The sequence below is a fragment of the Carlito syrichta genome, unplaced genomic scaffold, assembly GCF_000164805.1.
Source record: "Carlito syrichta isolate Samal-C Ts95f unplaced genomic scaffold, Tarsius_syrichta-2.0.1 Scaffold288869, whole genome shotgun sequence".
NCBI classification, from domain to species: domain Eukaryota; kingdom Metazoa; phylum Chordata; class Mammalia; order Primates; family Tarsiidae; genus Carlito; species Carlito syrichta.
In genome coordinates, this window is record NW_007232965.1 from 114,301 (window position 1) to 134,343 (window position 20,043).

The window sequence follows — 20,043 nt, forward strand, 5'->3', positions numbered from 1 at the left end:
TGGGCCACACAGCAGGAGGAGAGTGGTTGGGCAGCAGAACTCCACCTTCTGTCAGATCAGCAGTGGCATTAGATTCTCATAGGAGCATGAGTCCTATTGTAAACTGCACATGCGAGGGATCTAGGTTGCACACTCCTTACGAGACTCTAATGCCTGATGACCTGAGGTGGTCTGTGGAAAAATGGTCTTCCACAAAACCGGTCCCTGATGCCAAAAAGGTTGGGGACCGCTGGTTTACAACAATCCTTAAAACAAAGTAAAATAATTGTTCTGTCTAAACCATTCTTGACATCCTGGGTAGAGTGTAAACATTTCTTTCCCGTTTATTTTTGTATCACATGAACAGTGCCTTCTTTTCAGTTTTGATGCATTGGTTATGGACGGCAGATACTCTGTGGCGTATCAGAAACTTGGAGGAATTCCTGTCTAGAAATGGTGTCCTCTTATTGTTTTGAATGTACAGGTCTGCACAGTTTGAAAGTGACATGGAATGTATAGCTTATAAACTGGCTTGGGTGAATGTTTGGACCTTCAGTGTTTTTTTTGGTTTTTTTTTTTTTTTTTTTTTGAATTGGAGTCTCACTCCGTTGCCCAGACTGGAGTGCAGTGGCCGCTCCCAGCCACCGCAGCCTCGACCTGCTGGGCTCCGGCGATCCTTCTGTCTCAGCCTTCCGAGTAGCCGGAATTACAGGCACGCGCTACCATGCCCAGCTGATTTTTTTGATTTATTGTAGAGATGAGGTCTTGCTGCCCAGGCGGGTCTCGAACCCGCAGTCTCAGGCAATCCAGTCACCTCAGCCTCCCACAGGTGCGGCATTACAGGCTGAGCCACCAAGCCCGGCGGACCTTGAGTTTTTGTTAAGAGGAGATGTAGTGAGGTTTGAGGAAAGTTCTTGTAACTCATTGATATGAAAAGATGAGAGTGTCTGTCACCCATCCATGTGCTTAAGAATCGTTACCTTCTCCTAATCTAGGTCAAGAGTCTTCTCCGCACCCCTTCACAAAGCATAGAAAGAACAGAGGACCTGGTGTGTTAAGGGCTCTCTACCCAAAACCTCCTTGTCAGTGGAGCCTTGACTTCCTTCCTCACCAGCAACAAAAGCTTCTCCAAAAGGAATCACCTTGAAATGACTCTCCTTCTGTTGTCTGATGGGAAGAGTGTACACTTTGCTAAGGTTGACTGTCCTTGTGGCTTTCGTAGGGAAGTGAAGGTTTATGTGGCCTAGATGTATGAAACCACTCTACACTAGGGGCAGCAGGAGCCTGCCACTCAAGGGGCAGAAGCCCATGTTGGAATCCTAGTATTGCCACCTATTAGCTGCTTGGCCTTTTCAAACTTTTTTTTTTTAAACAAAATGGTTATAATATAGTAAGTCCCCTACATACAGACCTTCAAGTTGAGAACTTGCAAAGATGTGAATGTGTGTTTTCATGTCCAGTCACATCCGTCTTGCTCTCTATCCCTTATTGCTGACAATCTTTCAGTTCTACTAACTCCCACCTCTTCTCTCTTCTCCAATTAATAATTCTTCTTGCGTGTTCACTCAATGCCAGCCCCTGTATGTCAGCTGTTGTACTGTACTGTACTATTGTACTTTTCAAGATACTGTACTATAAGATTTAAAATGTTTTATTTTTTGTGTTTGTCTGAAAGATATTATAAACCTATTACAGTATAGTACTATATAACCAATTGTGTTAGTTGGGTACCTGGGCTAACTTTGTTGGACTTACAAACATGCTCTTGGGACAGAACTCATTTGTATGTAGGGGACTTACTGTACTAGACTATTTGGATTGTTGTAAATATTAAAATCAACAACAGTTGCTACCATTTATTGTGCACTGAGGTTGTGCCAGGTGCCCTGAGAAGAAATGATCATAAAAGATGTCATTTTGGCCAGGCTCGGTGGCTCAGCCTGTAATCCCATGCTTTGCGAGGCTGAGGTGAGTGGATTGCCTGAGCCCGCGGGTTTGAGACCCGCCTGGGCAACTTGGCAAGACCTCATCTCTACAATAAATCAAAAAATTTAGCCAGGCGTGGTAGTGCACGCCTGTAGTTCCAGCTACTTGGAAGGCTGAGGCGGAAGGATTGCCAGAGCCCAGCAGGTCCAGGCTGCTGTGGCAGGGAGCGTGCCACTGCTCTCCAGCCTGGGCGACAGAGTGAGACTCCAACTCAAAAATAAATAAATAAATAAAAGATGTCATTTCATTTCACCATCATAAATGAAGTAGTGCTATAATTTGGATGTGGTTTGTCCTTGCCAAAACTAATGTTGAAGTCTAACTGCCAGTGCAGCAATCTTGAGAGGTGGAGCTGGTGGGAGGTATTTGGGTTATGTAGACCCTCATGAATAGATTCATGCTGCCTTGAGGGAGTGAGCCCTTGCTCTTGAGAGAATTAATTAGTTCCCACAAGAGCAGGTTGTTATAAAGTGAGGCTTCTCCCCCTGTTTGGTTCCCTGTCTGAATGCACCCACTTCCCCTTTTGCTTCCCTGCCATGTTGTAATGTGGCACAAAGGACCTTGCCAAAAGTTAAGTGGGTACTGGTGTCATGCTGTTGGACTTACCCACCACCAGGAGTCATGAGCCAAATAAAACTCTTTGCTTTATAAATTACCTAGCTTCGGGCCTTCTGTTATAGCAAAGCAAAGCAGACTAAGACAAGTAGGAATTATTAGTTCCACATAAAGATGAGGAAACTGAGGTAGTGTTTTGACCCTGGCTACACAGCTAGTGAGCAGCTGGCATCAATTCCAGGTCTGCCTGATTCCCTATTCTGTGAAAGGTCATGTGAAATCCAAGTGCACCTGGTGCGGAATCATTGCCCCACAAATGCTTGTTTCTTTTTCTCCCATGTACATCTGGTGGCTTTGAGAGATCTCTGGTTTCTGTAATAGATTTTTATGTGTAACGTCTTCTAGAGCTAGTCTGTCATACTGCCCTCATGTGGTTCATTTGGATAATAATGTGTGTGTGTTTTAAAAACATTTAATTAAAACATAACATACCTGCAAAATAAGCATTATATAAGAAATGTCTCTAAAAAGTCACCTAAGTGTATGGATGCTTCTGGAGCTTGTATGATTCAATAACCTCAGTATACAAGATAGTACTTTTTATTTTCTGCAGTTAGCTTAATATCTAACTTTGAGTCCTCACCTGGTTGGTGATATACTTAACTTCAGTCCTCCTTGTAATTCCCACCCTGTCTTGGCCAATGTCTTCCATTCCTTTTGTTTTCTTGGAAGAGAAACCTTCTTTTCCTTGACATTGTACACAATGGAGCTGTATCTCACCATCCTGTCAAGAAGAGAGAAATTTTTCTCAAAATTATTTTTTCCACCCAATTGTTCTGTTTACAGAGACTTTTATAAAACACTGGAGAAATCTTCAACTATCACACTTACTGCTGGGGAATAGAATGTGTACTCAATTTCCAGTTGAAATGCTAGAACATTTTTCTAAGAGGAAAGTGAAAAGGTCAGCTGTCCTCACTTATCAGGAGTGTCGAGTCACTAAGTAAAACTCACTCTGAGCTTTCCTTTCATAAACAGGAAGGGCCCAGTTCTGTGACTTTGTGCTCCTGTGCTGTACCAAGTCCCGCATACACATTGGAAACACAGTGGGCTGCTTGGCCTGGGGTCTCCAAAGCATACACCATCAGGGCCTGGTTTTTCAGGAACTCCATCCACGGAGGATTTAATGGTCTCATGTCAGATATGTGCCAGTGGGCCCTGGTTATGTCTGTGTTGGCAGGAGATGAGTAGTGTGGGAGAGGGCAAGGAGCTGTCTTTTACTTTCTAAGCACCACTTAGGCAGCAACTTTCATAGAAGTCTCTGTTCTCAAGTGTATTTGGGAGTTACATCATCCTCACACCGAGACCTAACTGTCTTTCAGATAATGGAGGGCAGACGTTGGCAGGAGGCAATAACTGGCCCCTTCGAGGGAGAAAGTGGACCCTGTGGGAAGGAGGCGTCCGTGGGGTGGGCTTCGTGGTCAGCCCCCTGCTGCAACAGAAGGGCGTGAGGAACCGGGAGCTCATCCACATCTCCGACTGGCTGCCCACGCTGGTGAATCTGGCTGGGGGGAGCACCAATGGCACCAAACCCCTGGATGGCTTCGACGTGTGGAAAACCATCAGGTACCTGCATGCCTTACCCCATTCTTCCCAGGACAGAAACTACAAGAGCAGCTTGATTAAGTGAGAAAGATGGTTTTTGTGTTAATGTGATAGTTTACCTTACAAGTACAGGATTCTTTTTAAAGAAATGCCTTTGTAGATGTTAGGGTCCGGATAGGGTGAGGGTGGATGGAGCGAGGGGAGGCATGGCACCGGTAACCCAGAGATCCAAGTAAATGCAAAGAATTGCAACACACAAAGAGGATAAGAAAGAAAAGTTTATTTAAAAGTGAATTAGAGAGAGAAAGAGAAGGGAGAGAGATGATTCACCTCCCCAAGGTGGGGAAGGGGGCCAAAGCCAGGAAGTCTGGCGATAACCATAGCTCGAAAAGCACATGGCTACACCAGAGTCTAGCAAGGCAATGGCTGCTCGCTGCTTGTGGTTGAGTCCTTTTAACCATTCCCCTTGATGGGGGAAGATCATTAAGGTGATTGGGTGGTGGTCTGCACCTTGTCATCACAAAGGGGCAGGCAAGAGCAGGTACTGACGTCAGGTGATGGACAGCAGGCAGATGGGTGGGTTAGTCACAGGATTGCTGCCATGGTGGGAGTTATCTGTGTCACATAGTTCACAGAGGGCTGATTAGGTTAACCCTAGGGGGGAGTTTCCTGCAAGACATTTGCAATTCACAAACTCAGACATTTGCAACTCACAAATTCCTTGACCAAAGGTGGGGTAGTCTTATTACTTTTATGACTTTGATCAGACAAAGAGTGATCTTTAATCTTTGGTCTTGACAAGGAACCTAAAAGTTTACTAGAGATTATTATGCTAAACCATGAATGGTTGGGCTGTCCTGATCTTGTATCTGAAGGAGATTTACCACAGGGGATGGGATGATAGGCTGCTGTTTGTCCTGCAGTAGAATGTCTGAATGCTTTCTAATGGTTATCCTGAGGAAAAAGACTAAACTAAGAATAAGCTAAGTGTCTTCTAGGTTTATATAGGTACCTTTCAGTAGATATTTTAATTATATGTTTTTTAGTTCAAATTTGAGACTGTGGGCCTGTGTTTTACAGGAAGAACCAAGTTATCCTCAGCCTCTGACCGCTACAGAAGGTCTTTGAAGCTGAGAAGCTTTGCTCAAAAGGAGGCGAGGGTACTGTTAGCCTCCTGCAGGGGGTCAGGGGCCCTGCTACCTGCTAGAAGAATGGAACACCAAGCAGGAGAAAGAGCTGGAATGGGAGCCAGGGGATGTTCAGTTCTATTCATTAATAAATCTCTAAGAGCACCTACTCCACGCCGAGCCCTGTTCTAGGTGCTGAGAAATTAGAAATGGGCAAGATGGTAGGATCCTGGCTCTCAAGGAACTGGTATTCCAGTGGGGAGTGGGGAGAGATAATAGACTTAAATAAGCACTTAAATAAGCAAGATGGCTTCCAGTGGTGATAAGAGCTATGAAGGCAATAAGACAGTGTGCTGTGGTAGAGAGCACTGGCAGGTGTGAAGGAGAAACTCCCAGGCAGCAGGACCCAGACTCAGCCTTGGAAATCATGGTGTTCTTTTTCCTGTTTAGCCCCCACAGTGTAGAGCAGTGGCCTCCCAGGAGGGGAAGGCATATACATTCAAGGATGCAAGATGCTGTCTTCGGGTGCAGGATGAAAACTTTGAATCTTGTATTTGTGTTCATTTTACCTTATCCGTTTTAAAGTATATATTTTATAAGAAGCATAATACGTTAGTAGGCTAGTACATATACTCAATTTATAAATACATGTACATACACTGGAGACTTTATTTTTATGGATGGAATAATTACATTTGTCTAGTGCTGGCTCTCAACCTCTGTTTGGTGTTGCAGCTGTTTGGGGGAAATGGCTGATCATGCCATTCCCTCTTCTTCCCACTCCAGCTGTCCCGGCTCAAAATAGTAGGATTCATGTTTCTATTAGTAGGAAATACACATTGGAGATTTAGGAGTAAAGAGCCATGATGTATTTAATATAACGTCACATAGTTCACAGAAAAATTGTGTGTGTATATGCATGTGTATAGAGAAAGAGAATTCAAATGAACTCCAATAGTAAGAAGAAAAGGATATAGGTAAAGGGCATCAGAGTTCTTTCACTAGTTCTTACATTTGCAACTTTTTATACATTTGAAATTATTTCCAATAAAAAGCTTTTAAAAGTAGGAAGCTGTGGCCACACTCAGGGAGGGTGGGATTAGGGAAGGTTCTCATCTCTTATTAAATTATAAAGATCACTTCTCAAGCAGCAAAATTTATGGCATTAGGTGGCCATTTCTTCACACTTTTTCCAACTGTTATTTTTGTTCTTCTTATAAATCATATTCTTTTCATATTCTTTTCAAATCCTCACCAGCCTTAAATTGTTTCCTCATATTCTTGCCTGAGAAGTTGATTTTTAAGTTTGGTGACAATGGTCATTTCAAGAACACTCAACAGCATCCAAGTCACCGAAAAGTTAATGCCACTGAACAGTTAAACCGAGAAACAAACAATGAAACCTTTTCTTCACCAGTTGTTTTGAAACTTTAAACTCATTATTTGCTCATTCATATGAGATGACCTTTTTCTTAAAAATATTTGTGCCTCTGTCTGTGATCTAAACTTGGTGTGTTTAATTTAAATTTAATTCAGTTTCCCCAAGTGTCAGTAATATATGCTCATTGCAGATAATTTGCAAGGTACAGAAAATAAAAGTAGTCATTGAAATCCCACCTGGAAACAATACCATAAACATCTTGTCATATTTCCTTAAATTTTTATTTTCAGTAATTTTTTTCTACATCTTTTTTCCTCATTTAACAGATCACTGATTTTTAATCATGTCATCTGAGAAACTCATTGCAAACACTTCAGTGGCAGCATATTCACTGTCACCCTGGCTAGAGTGCAGTGGCACAATCATGGCTTAATATAGTCTTGATTTCCTGGGCTCAGGTGATCCTCCTACCTCAGCCTTCTGAGTAGCTGAGATGAGAGGTGTGCGCCACCACACCTGGCTAATTTTTTTTATTTTTTTTTGTAGAGATGAGGTCTCACTATGTTGCCCAGGCTGGTCTTTAACTCCTGGGCTCAAGCAGTTCTCCAGTCCTAGCCTCCCAAAGTGCTGGGATTATAGGTGTGTGTTACTGGTCCAACTAACTTTGATCGTTTTTTATTTTTTAAACATATTAACACTGAATTGAACTATTTTTACATAAAATCTCTGTCTATATTTTGGAATAATTTTCCTTAGATATAAATGATTTGAAATTAACTTGGTCAAAGAAAGTGATTAACGTTGGGGGTCCCAAAACAATACTCCAAAATGAATGCCTCAGCAGCAAATTTTTCTCTGACCTTCTCCTGCCCTCCTGTCTCTCAGTTCCATTTGCCCCTGAGGCTAGCCATAGAAACTAGCATCCCTCTTCCCCAAAGGTGAGTCGTAGAAACCAGAACCTCTTCTCTCCAAAGCTAGTCATAAAACCTATGACTGTTTCTCTCACTTTCCCTCTGCCCTGTCCATGTACTAACTGGCCATTAAAAAAGTTATCTGACCTACCTAGTTTGTCTGTAGGTTATAAGAAAGACACCCATTCCAAAGAGGGTCTTGCCTCACCCTCTGGAGGAGGTAATTCGAATTCAGAGAGACCAAGAAGAATCTAGCTGGACAGGCTTTGCTGGGTTTCCCCACTCAGTCTATCAGCGTTGTATCCTACCCTTTTCATACAATACTGGTCTATACTTTTGTTCTACATTTTTGTTTTACACTGTCCACACTTTGTTAAATATAAGCCTAAAAATGGACAGTTTCCCCTCTGTGTCTCTGGGTCTTCATTTTGAGACTTCCATGTAGACGTGTTAAACACACCTGTATATCTTTTTTCCTATTAATCTGTCTTTTGTGAGTTGATTTTTCAGCAAAACTTCAGAGACCAAGGTGCACTCAACACCATTTTAAAAGCATTTGATACATACCACAAAATTACTTCCCAGAAAGACTGTACCACGGTGCTGCTGTTAGTCTCTTAGTCCAAGGGTATGTGAAGGTGCTCATCTTCTTCTGACTGCTTCCTTATATCACTTTAGAGAAACCTTTGCTAATATCATAGACAAAATGGTCTTGGTTTAATTTGATTTTTTATTATTAAAGGGATTAATTTTCACTGTTTATATCCATTTGTATTTTCTCTTTTGAAAATATTCACTTCGTGTCTTTTTACACTTATTTACTGAAGAGTGTATTTTCGCGCTGAATTGTTTGCTTTTACATCATGTTTTTGACTTGTAGTTCTTGCAACATTTTTTCTATTTTATTTGACTTTTACATTTTGCTGATGTTTTGGACATTGATGTTTATTTGTCAATGAAATCAGTTTTTCTCTTGCTTTTTCATCCAGAAAGCTTTCTCCCAGCTTGAGATGTACTAAATATTTGTATTTTCTTCCAAGTGTTGTTTGATTTTCTTCCATATAATTCTTAAATTGTCATGAAATGATGTATGTGTTATGTGAGGTTAGTACCTAAATCAGGAGAGCATTTTTTAGACAGTCTTTTGAGATCATAGACCTCTTTGAGACTCTGAAAACTGTCAACTTACAGGAAATAAGTATCTAGACATTACACAGAGCTAGTTCGAACTTATTTTGCAATATTAGAAATTGACTACACTTTCTTTTTTTTTTTTGAGTTGGAGTCTCACTCCTGTCGCCCAGGCTGGAGTGCAGTGGCACACTCACGGCCACTGCAGCCTTGACCAGCTAGGCTTAGGCAATCTTTCCGCCTCAGCCTTCCAAGTAGCTGGAACTACAGATGCATGCCACCACACTCGGCTAGTTTTGTGATTTACTGTAGAGATGAGGTCTCACTAAGTTGCCCAGGTTGGTCTCGAACCCCCAGTCTCAGGCAGTCCTCTCACCTCGGCCTCCCAAAGTGCTGGGATTATAGGCTGAGCCACTGTGCTCAGCCCACATTCTTTTCTATGTAATCGTATGTAGGAAACTTATGAAAAACATTCTTTACAAACCTATGCCTCTTTTGCTCATTTTAATACAAAAATTAATGCCCACTTCATGGTAAAAAGGAAATAAAACAAAAATTTCCAAGCAAAGCAAAACTTGAACTTCAAGTCAGGTTATCACCAACTTTCAATGCTAAGGCTGTAGGGCTTTGACTTGAAAAGAAAGCTTTGAGTGGTTTTGAGGTGGCAAGATTTGTGGCATGCTTGACATCCAGTCAGCTTTTATTTTTGTTTTCTTTTATTTTGTTTTGTTTGGGGGACAAAAATGTTGTAAACCCTGGCATATACAAGCACACAGTAGCAAATGGAATCAAAGCTCTCTAGCATACTTTGTCAGATGAGGGTAGGCTTGAGTTGAGAAACAGTTGAATTCATTTCCAGTAATGTCCTTTGTCCTCAATTTACTGAGGTTATAATCTTTGACAAAGTTTACATCATTGATGTTTGTCCTTGTAGCCAAATTTTGGTTTGTAAATTCACATTTGAATCTTAAGATTATTTTGATCAGAAGTAACCTTTAAGAGTTTGGCTCAAGTTTGGTCTGCCTGCAGAGAAGTTGTAAGAGTCAGGTCACCCTTGCCTTCTCCTAGTGACCAGCCTCAGGGAATAGTAGGTCTTCGTTCTTCAACTGCATACACAATGGCGACTGGGGCTTTAACCAAAAAATTAGCCAAAGTTGCTGTCCATGCATGCTAAAGCATGAGATAGTGGACCTCCTTTTTTTCGTAAAAGTCAGATTTCTGCCCAAAGTTCAGTCAAGCATTTAAAGACTTCTTATCTGGAAATTCAGCAAATTCTTTTAGTAAATGAAACACTGGGCTTTTTCTACTCCCATTTCTTGATGAAAGTTCCTGAAAAAGTGATTCTGCCCAACCCTAATGAAGGTGATGATCCTCTCAGCATTAGTCAAGACTTCTTCAGTGATGGTGGCAGAACATTTAGCACCAGTGCCTGCTGACAGAAATCAACCAAGTTCAGTGACGTCTGGAGCTTCTTTTCCAAAGAGCAAAAACAAGTGGATAGCCAAATGTCAGAGACATTCGATCTGTGCCCAGAGGTCTGGAACTTTTTTCCAGACATGGAAATACCATTTTCACGATGATGGTAGTTTTTGAAAATTACAAAAGAGGCTCATGAAATAGGAATGCCAGTAATGGATGAAAAACAGAGTTGTCTATGCTGAGAGCATCAGAAGTTTCATTAGTTGTATAGTTATTAATTTCTCTTAGGCCTGCTTCAAAACACTGACATGATAGAAGAAACATCAGCAGTTCTGGAGTGCACCCACTTGGAATAGAGCGCCTTCAACTGCTTCACTTTTTCTTTTTTCCAAGTCACAGATCATGTTTGTCATTTCTAGGGGACACCCTTCTCCAAGCTCTCCAGTTCTATATAGTTTTCTGCTTTTCAGCTTGATAAGAAGCCTATAGGCCGGGCTCGGTGGCTCAGCCTGTAATCCCAGCACTTTGGGAGGCCAAGGTGAGTGGATTGCCTGAGCCCATGGGTTCAAGACCCAAATGGGCAACTTGGTGAGACCTCGTCTCTACAATAAATCAAAAATTAGCCAGGCATGGTAGCGCACACCTGTAGTTCTGGCTGCTTGGAAGGCTGAGGTAGAAGGATCGCCGGAGCCCAGCAGGTCGAGGCTGTGGTGGCCGGGAGTGTGCCACTGCACTCCAGTCTGGGCAACAGAGTGAGACTCCAACTCAAAAAAAAAGCCTGTAGGTTGTTGCAAGACATTTCATAAGGTTGCTTGACAAAAAGGAAAACTAAAGGATTCATACTTTATAAGTTTATTTTATTTTTGAGTTGGAGTTCCACTCTGTCACCCAGGCTGGAGTGCAGTAGCATGCTCACAGCCACCGCAGCCTCGACCTGCTGCTGGGCTTAGGCGATCCTTCTACCTCAGTCTCCCAAGTAACTGGAACTACAGACACATGCCACCACACCTGCCTACTTTTTTGATTTATTGTAGAGATAAGATCTCACCAAGTTTCCCAGGCTGGTCTGGAACCTCTGGACTCAGGCAATCCTCTCGTCCCAGCCTACCAAAGTGCTGGGATTAGAGTCTTGAGCCACCATGCCAGGCATAACTTTTTATTTTTGAGTTGGAGTCTCACTCTGTCACCCAGACTGGAGTGTAGTGCCACACTCCCGGCCACAGCGTGGGCTCCGGCGATCCTTCCGCCTCCGCCTTCCAAGTAGCTGGAACTACAGGCGTGTGCTACCATACCCGGCTAATTTTTGATTTATTGTAGAGATGAGGTCTCGCCAAGTTGCCCAGGCTGGTCTTGAACCCGCGGGCTCAGGCAATCCACTCACCTCGGCCTCCCAAAGTGAGGGATTACAGGCTGAGCCACCAAGCCCAGCCAAGTTTATTTTTTAATTATGTTTAATCCAGTCTGAAATGATATTTTATCCCAAATATTAACAGGGGAATCCAGGCAATGAGTGAACAATAGATCCCTTTTCCTGATGTATGGTGCACCTTAGTTATGCATTAAGTCTTCATCAGGAATGTGACCTGTCTTGGTGCCCTCTGTTCTAGTCCACTGGCTTTCCTATGCTCATGCTAGCACCTCACTGTTGTAATCATTGTCTTTTTAGAGCATGTTTAAATATCTGGTCAAAATAGTTATCAGCTTCTTCCTTATTATTATTTCCTTCATAACATTTTCTTGACTAATCTCACTTTTTCATTTTTTTCTCATGAACTCTAGAATTATTTTGTTAAATTAAAAGGAAAGCGTCCTATAAATTGGATTGAAGGAGATTAAACCTGTAAATTAATTTAGGAAGAATATACATATTCATTTTTGGACACCTAAAGTAGTCCTCCAGCTTAATGATGCTCTTTTCATTTTGTTTTAATTCTTTCTTCCCTGCATTTCATTTTGGATAGATTCCATTACTAAGCCTTCAAAGTTTTTAATTTTTTCTCAATGTCTCATCTTGCATAAATTTCATCCAGTATATTTTTCATCTCACACATTTCAGCTTTCACTTCTAGAAGTCTTTTTTGTATCTTCTTGTGCCTGCTTAACTTTCTGCACATGTAAAATACAGTGCTAATCACTGTTTTTAATGCCCTGCTAGTTTCAGCATCTGTGTCAGTTCTGAATTGGTTGTGATTGATTATTCCCCTCATTATACAGGTCAGATTGCCGTCTCTTTTCATCTCTGATTTGATTCCAAACAGGGTGCATTTTACATTTTTGGGTGTTGGATATTTTTGTATTCTTCTAATTCTTGCTTTGTTCTGAGATGCTATTAAATTACCTGGAAACAGCTTAATCCTTTTGGGTATGCTCTTGTGATTTATGAGGCAGGTCCAGAGCAGTACTCTGTCTAGGTCTAGTGTTTCCCCACTACTGAGTCAAAGTCCTCTCTAGGAACCTACCCGGTGGCCTATGAACTGAGTTTTTCTAGGCTGGCTGATAGGAACAGGTACTGTTCCCAACTCCTTGTGAGTCCTCAATCCTGCAATCCTTCCAGATGGTTCTTTCCCCAGTTGTGAGCAGGTTGCCCACATGCATCTTCTCATCAGTACTCAGCTAACTAAGGGATCCTCTGCAGAGATCCAGGATCCTCCTCCTGTGAAACTTTCTCTTCCCTGGTGCTCTGTCCTGTGAACTCTAATTCACTTGGGCTCCCTGGACTCTCAGCTCTATCTCCCTCCACTCAGGGTTGTGCCAGGTACACTTCGGCTACCCTTCTCTGCAGCAGGGCTTGGAAACTCTCGAGGTGGTAAGTATGGAAACAATAAAACTCCTCCTCTATTCCAATCTTTCGAGGATTATTGTTTTTTGCCTGATATCCAGTATTTTGAAAACTTTCATCTGTATATTCTGTCTATTTTTCTTTGGGTTGTTTTTGGCAAGTGGGTAAGTAAATCTACTTTTCCTGTTACTTGGTTTTGGCTGAAAGCAGAAGTATCCAAAGAAAAAAGTATGTGCCTTTACTTTCTTGGCCAATATTTTCCTGCTTATTTTTTACTTTTTTTTTTTTTTTTTTGAGTTGGAGTCTCACTCCATCACCCAGACTGGAGTGCAGTGGCCGCTCCTGGCCACCGCAGCCTCGACCTGCTGGGCTCTGGCGATCCTTCTGCCTCAGCCTTCCGAGTAGCTGGAATGATAGGCGCATGCTACCACACCTGGCTAATTTTTTCTTGATTTATTGTAGAGATGAGGTCTCGCCAAGTTGCTCAGGTGGGTCTCGAACCCGCAGGCTCAGGCAATCCACTCACCTCAGCCTCCCAAAGCGTGGGATTACAGGCTGAGCCACCGAGCCCGACTTATTTTTTACTCTTTTTTTTTTTTTCTTTGAATTGGCATCTCACTCCGTCGCCCAGACTGGAGTGCAGTGGCCGCTCCCAGCCACCGCAGCCTCGACCTGCTAGGCTCCGGTGATCCCTCCACCTCAGCCTTCCAAGTAGCTGGAACTACAGGCGCGCGCTACCATGCCCGGCTAATTTTTTTATTTTATTGTAGAGATGAGGTCTCGCCAAGTTGCCAAGGCGGGTCTCGAACCCGTGGGCTCAGGCAGTCCACTCACCTCAGCCTCCCAAAGTGTGGGATTACAGGCTGAGCCACCGAGCCCGGCTTATTTTTTACTTTTAAGAGTGTTTACAATTCAATCTAGAAGCATAGATCCAGCTTTTTGAAATAGAATATTGTAAATCTTATAACTTCAAGTTTCATCTCCTGCATTCAACTTTGTAATCACATGTAGTGAATTCATGTATGGAGGGACCCCCCAAAAACCCAGAATTATCTTTTGGAGGGCAGGCCCCTTGTAGTAAGTATACTTGCAATTTGTTCCTCCAGATCAAACAATCAACCAAAGTTTTTATCTAGAAGTTTTTAGAAGGTTGCATCAAAATTTGTGGAAGAAACATCCCGAGTTGTGGCGAACAGGTGACTGGTTCTTCCACCATGACAATGCTCTTGCCCACACCGCCCTGAGTGGTCAGCAGTTTTTGACCTAAAACTGCATGACTCTAGTGCCCTACTCCCCCTATTCACCTGATCTCACACTGAGCAACTTTTTTTGTGTGTGTCCTGGAATGAAAAAAGTCCTCAAAAGGAAACATTTTGCTGATGTGAAAGAGGTGAAACAAAATACAGCAGAAGCACTAAAAGGCATCAAATGGACAAGTTCAAAAACTGTTTTGAGCAGTGGAAAAAGCATCTCAATAGGTATATTGCATTAAACGGGGAGTACTTTGAAGGTGACTGAAGTTAAAGCATGTAAGAATAAACACCACAATTTTTTGTAAATAAATTTCGTTTTTGGAGGATCTCCCTATATATACATTTTGATATATATGTCTAAGTATCTTTAATGTTACCAGTGCTCTTATTATGTACCTTTCCCCTTCTTTAGTTCTGGCATTTAATTAATCTTTTGATTAGTTGGTTAATATTTTTAAGTAATTTTTCAGTAGATGTCCTAATGATGAGTTTTTCTGAATTTTTACATTTTGAAAGAATTTATTTCTACTACTTTCAAACATAATTGTTAATATGACAAAGAATTCTTGTCAAATGTTTTCTTCTCAAGATGTTATAGACATTCTTTTATTTTCTTCTGTTAAGTATCATTATAGCAAAGTGTAAGTGTCATAATGCAAACCAAAAACAAGTTGGGATTGCAGTTTTGGTATCTGACAAGGTAGAATTTATGCCAAAAATATCAGTAACTGTCATGGTAGGAATGGTGAAAATGGTGATTTTTCTTCTTTAATCCATGTATTTATTTATTTTTGAATTTTAAATATTATATTCCATTGCTTTGTTTTTCTTCTTTAGGATATGATATATTAGGAACTCTAATTACAGATATTATATATTCTTTATATATATTTGGTTTCTTTCCATTTCTATATTATTCCTTTTGCCTCTTCATTTTTTATCTTGAATCATTATCTTCTTTCTTTTTCATTTCTATTCTCTACATGCTTTTGCATAGAGAAAGTTATATATAATGTCTCTGTCACTCAGGCTGGAGTACAGTGGCATGACCACAGCTCACCACAGCCTTGACCTATTGGGCTCAGGCAGTCCTTCCACCTCTGCCTCCTAAGGAGCTGGGACTATGAACATGCGCCACCACATCTGGCTAATTATTTGTTTTTGTTTTTTCTTTTTTGTAGACATGAGGTCTCACTGTATTAGCTAGGCTGCTCTCAAACTCCTGGGCTCAACCAGTCCTCCTACCTCAGCCTCCCAAAGTGCTGGGATTATAGGTGTGAGCCACTGCACCTGGCCATGACACATATATTTAGTAGTGTGCTGTTTAATAGCCAAATATTTTTAGTTTTCTCTAGTTATATTATTGATTTCAAGTTTATTTCTAGTTGTGATCAGAGGACATACTTTTTATTATTTTAATCCTTTTAGATTTTAGACTTGGCATATGGCCTTTATTGGTGTCTCTACTCTCTGTACTTGAAAAGACGTGTATCCTGTAATTATTAAGTATATTGTCTGGTTTTTCTTTGTGGTACAACTCGGGAAATGTTTTATTTCAGTAGATAAGTTTAGATATATTGCTGTGACTGCTATTTTTATTCTTAGCTTTGTCAGATTGGTTTTTTAATATTTACTTTTAATCTTTGACCTTTTATTAGACCTTTTATTGTTCTTTTAATATTAGAACAATTTGTATTTTATCCTACTGTTCACCATTATACTAATATTTTTATATAATTCTCCTAGTCCTTTTGTTCTTACTTAGGTTCCACTGTTCAGTTTGTCACCTTTAGATGACACCTTCAACTCCTACTTATTACCCATAGGGAAATCAAATAGCTCATGCCACTTTACCCTTTCTCCTTTCTCTGCCAGTTTTATTGTTACTTGTATAATGTTATTTTTACTTTGTAAGAGCATGTAATCTGTAATATCTTTCTTTATCCACAATTTTGTTTTAGTTTTAGATACAATAATATATTCAGTGCTGACTTTTTAAAAAATTATTCCTTTGCAATTGACTTGGTCCTCTTGTTTGGAGCCACAGAATATTTTTATTATCATTGCTATTATTTAAAGTCTAAACCTTTCTAGATGTGTCTTAAAGGTGACCATACTGGGTTAGTTTTTCTAAATGCAAAATTTGTACATTCAGATCTTCCTTTATGTCAGAGTTTTTTAAATTATTGTTTTAAATATTATATTCCATTGTTTTGTTTTTCTTCTTTAGGAATTCCAATTACAGGTATTATTGAATCTTCTTTACATGTATTTGGTTTCTATCCATTTCTATCTGATTCCTTTTGCCTCTTTTTTTGAATCTTCTTTCTTTTCATTTCTATTCTCTACATGTTTTCACATAGAGAGGGTTATATACAATATCTCAGCAATTCTGAGACTTTGCCTCTTTATCAGTTTCTTTCTTTTAGCTTGGTGTCTGGGTTTTTAAGTTTCTGAATCATGGATTTCTTAAAAAAATATTGGCAGTTGCTGGTTTAATTATATTTAATTCATGTTGAAATATTCTGTAACAATTTTCCTTTGCTTTGTGACTTTTTTTCCCCATAGTAGTAGAATGTTTTCTTTTGCCAGATTTTTGGATTCTCATTTCTTTTTGTTAAATCTGGCGTGGTAACTTTGTGTGGATGCTGGGTTCTTTTTGTTGTTCGTGTTTGTGTTTGTTGGTTTTACTGAACCTGCAATAGCTGGCAATCTTTGGGGTGGGGATTTGGATATTTTAATGTGCTTCTCAGTTCCAGAGCACCAGCTATTGCTACAATAAAGTACAATTTCTTTAGCCCCTTTCTTTCGGGTCTGCTTTCTCATGATTCTGTGACACTTGCTGCCTTCCCTGTGCCACCCATCTTCCAAAGCAACCTTATTCTTTGACTGCTCCACTCTCAGCACTGGTGCCTGCCTGAGCCAGCCCCTCTTGTCCTGCACCTCTTTGTCCAAACCACTTCCTTAAACTCCCCTTTGACTCCCCTACACTCCCCAGTCCCGATCAGTGCTCTGATCCACCAAGTATCAGACTTGTATTAATATTTTCTCACTTAGGTGTGATGCCTTCTTTCTGGAGTTCACTTTCTCAGACATGATCTGAACCCCTTCCCCTTTTGTGCCTCTCACTGTCTTTGGAATAATCCTGGCCTGATCTTGCCTTAGGGTGCATACTGGCACTGACTCTTCAGGTCTCAGAATTTCTTCCTCACTTCTACCTGGGGTTTAAATACCCTCTGTCTCCTGCTTGTATTATAGGTATTATAGGCTTGCACTTTGGGTGATTTTATTTTCTTTCCTCATCAGCTTTTTTTTTAGACAGGGTTTTGCGCTGTTACCCATTGCAGTGCAGTACAATGATACAATCAGAGCTCACTGTAGCCTTGAGCTCCTGGGCTGAAGTGATCCTCCCACCTCAGCCTTCTGCGTACCTGGGACTACAGGTGCACACCACCACACCTGGCTAAGTTTTAAATTTTTTTTTGTAGAGATGGGGACTCACTATGTTGCACAGGCTGGTCTCGAACTCCTGGCCTCAGGCAATCCTCCCACTTCGGCCTCCCAAAGCATTAAGATTATGGGTGTGTACCACCATGCCCAGCCTATCAATATGGTTTTCTTGGAGGATAAATGAAAAGATTTAAATTTAGATGACCTCTATTATTCTGTGAAAATCTAGAAATTCACGTTCTTAGGTTCTTGCTCCATTTTAAGAAAAATAGTACTAGAAACTGTAGATGAAACATTATACATAATTTATAAAATAAAAGGGATAGGGAACTATAACCAGTAGCCCTATATTCAAAGACGGTCAAGTGACTGCTTACCTATCTATCCATCTGTCATGTTTTTAAGTTAAAGTTAAATGTTTAAGGAATGGTATATTGTTTTTTATTCCTCAAATTACCAACCTTTTGGATAAAAGGGCTTCTACCCAACACTCACAATATGGATGCACTGAGGGTTGCTTCAGAATGTTTTGTTAGGCAGCTTCACATTCCAGGAAGCTACACCTCCTACCTGACCTCCTCCCATGTGGTCTGGCATCTGCTGCCTGGGTGGACACAGAAAGGAAGGTGGCTGGGGTGAGGGAAGCATGGTGAGCTTACTCTGAAGACAGTTAATGAGACATCGTTTGGTCCCCGAGTCCTATTGTTTGAGGTAGGCAAAGTGAATCCATCTTTTTCTACTTTCTTTGGGATCAGGTTTTGATTTTTATGGTCAAATCCAAGCATATGTCGTTAGTCTCTTCAGCATTGGCATTTGTGACAGTCCCCTCAGGACTTGGGCATCTGGTCTTCTCTCTAGTTTCCAATGCTGTTGTCAGTTTAATCTTTTTGTAATTCTTCATGGATATTAAAATGGAAATTGGAAGAAAGGCATGTTAGGCCCTCCAGTTTGTCCTAACACTAACCCACAAGTCCTACCAATTATTTTTCAGTAATGAATAGGCGAAGATTATATTTAGGGTATTGAAGGCTATGATTCAGTGATTTTTTTTGTAATACAACTTTTTTCTTGATTAGGGTACTTTGAAAACTTAAGTCTTCTGAATACAAATGTACATGAAAAAATCTTCCCATATATAACTCTGGATCAACTGAATTCAACTTATATATTTCCTCACCAAATTGAATCAAAATGTTTTAATTTTCATGCTTAAACTCTTTTTTCATGGTAATATTTGCATGTTGAAATGGCTTTTCAAGGAGCATGGGATTTATGCAAACCCAAGATCACCTCTCACATACATAAGAAGACAAGTCTTGTAAGGAATTTCACTAGTATAGTGGTTTAAAATGTACACTCTATGATTAGATCTGGTTCATATCCTGTCTCCTCCATTAATTATTTGTGTGATGTTGAGCAAGTTACTTAATGTCTTTAAGCATTAATTTTGTCACGTGAAATGTGACAGCAGTGCTTGTTAGCTATGCTGTCAGCACTGATGTGAGGATTTAGTGAAAGCATGTGTTCAAAACAGCATAGTACCTGAACATAGTAAGAACCAGTAGCTGAAGTGAAGATGATAACAATGCTTATGAAGGGTTAACAGGATGGAAAATACCCTGTGGATATCTCTTCAGTGTTTTCATCAGTAACTGTTTTTCTTGCCTTTTTTCTTCAAAATTTCTCTGCAGAAAATATTGCCATGGCTATTTTTATTTCTAAAAATTTGATACTACCTTCCAGGGTGTGTCTTTTATGACAGATGGTCAACAGTTAGTGGTAAAAGGAGTATGGAATGTAATAGCATTTCATTTATTTATGGGAAATGTTTCACTGCCCCACCCTTCAACTAATAGGAAAATGAAAGTCAAAACTGGAAAGTATTTATAAATGGACAGTTCTGTGATCTCAGTGTCTAAAACTGTTAGACTTTTAGAAAATATTTATAGTGTATTGGAAACTAGTCACTGATCAGTGTGTGTCTCCTTGCCCTGTTTTTGTAAATAAAGTTAATCTAGAAAATATGAAATTTGGGGTAAATTTAAATATAACACTGAATTATCATCAGAGATAACCATATACCAATTTATAAATCTTTGAGAGAAGAGGATGAAGAAAATGATTAGCTCTTTTATTAATACAGGCATTTTCAGTTAATAGAGATACTTGTTTGTGAAGCCTTAAAAATAAGCTAAATGAACGGAGACATAACACATTCTAGGAGACATCAAGGCCTGTGTACATTTTCCTAAGCAAACAATTCAGCATAATTGTTAGGCATGGGCATTCAGGAGTTAGTCTGCCTGAGTTCCAAACCCTGTTCTGTCGCTTGCTCAACCACACAATCTTGTAAGTCATTTAACCACACTGTGCCAAGCTTGTCTCTTCCACACTGTATTGAGGATTAAAGGAGATAATACACAGAAGGCATTTGAAACGGTGTATGGCACATAATATGCAAGCTACT

At 40.4% G+C, this 20,043-nt stretch overlaps 1 protein-coding gene across 1 annotated transcript in view; it reads left to right on the plus strand.

Moving 5' to 3' along the window:
- ARSB (arylsulfatase B) overlaps nt 1–20,043 on the plus strand; it is a 193,065-nt gene that overhangs the window by 80,995 nt on the left and 92,027 nt on the right. Inside the window, exon 7 of the mRNA XM_021710399.1 lies at nt 3,903–4,146. Coding sequence (XP_021566074.1) covers nt 3,903–4,146 — 244 coding nt within the window. The remainder of the gene's footprint in view (nt 1–3,902; nt 4,147–20,043) is intronic.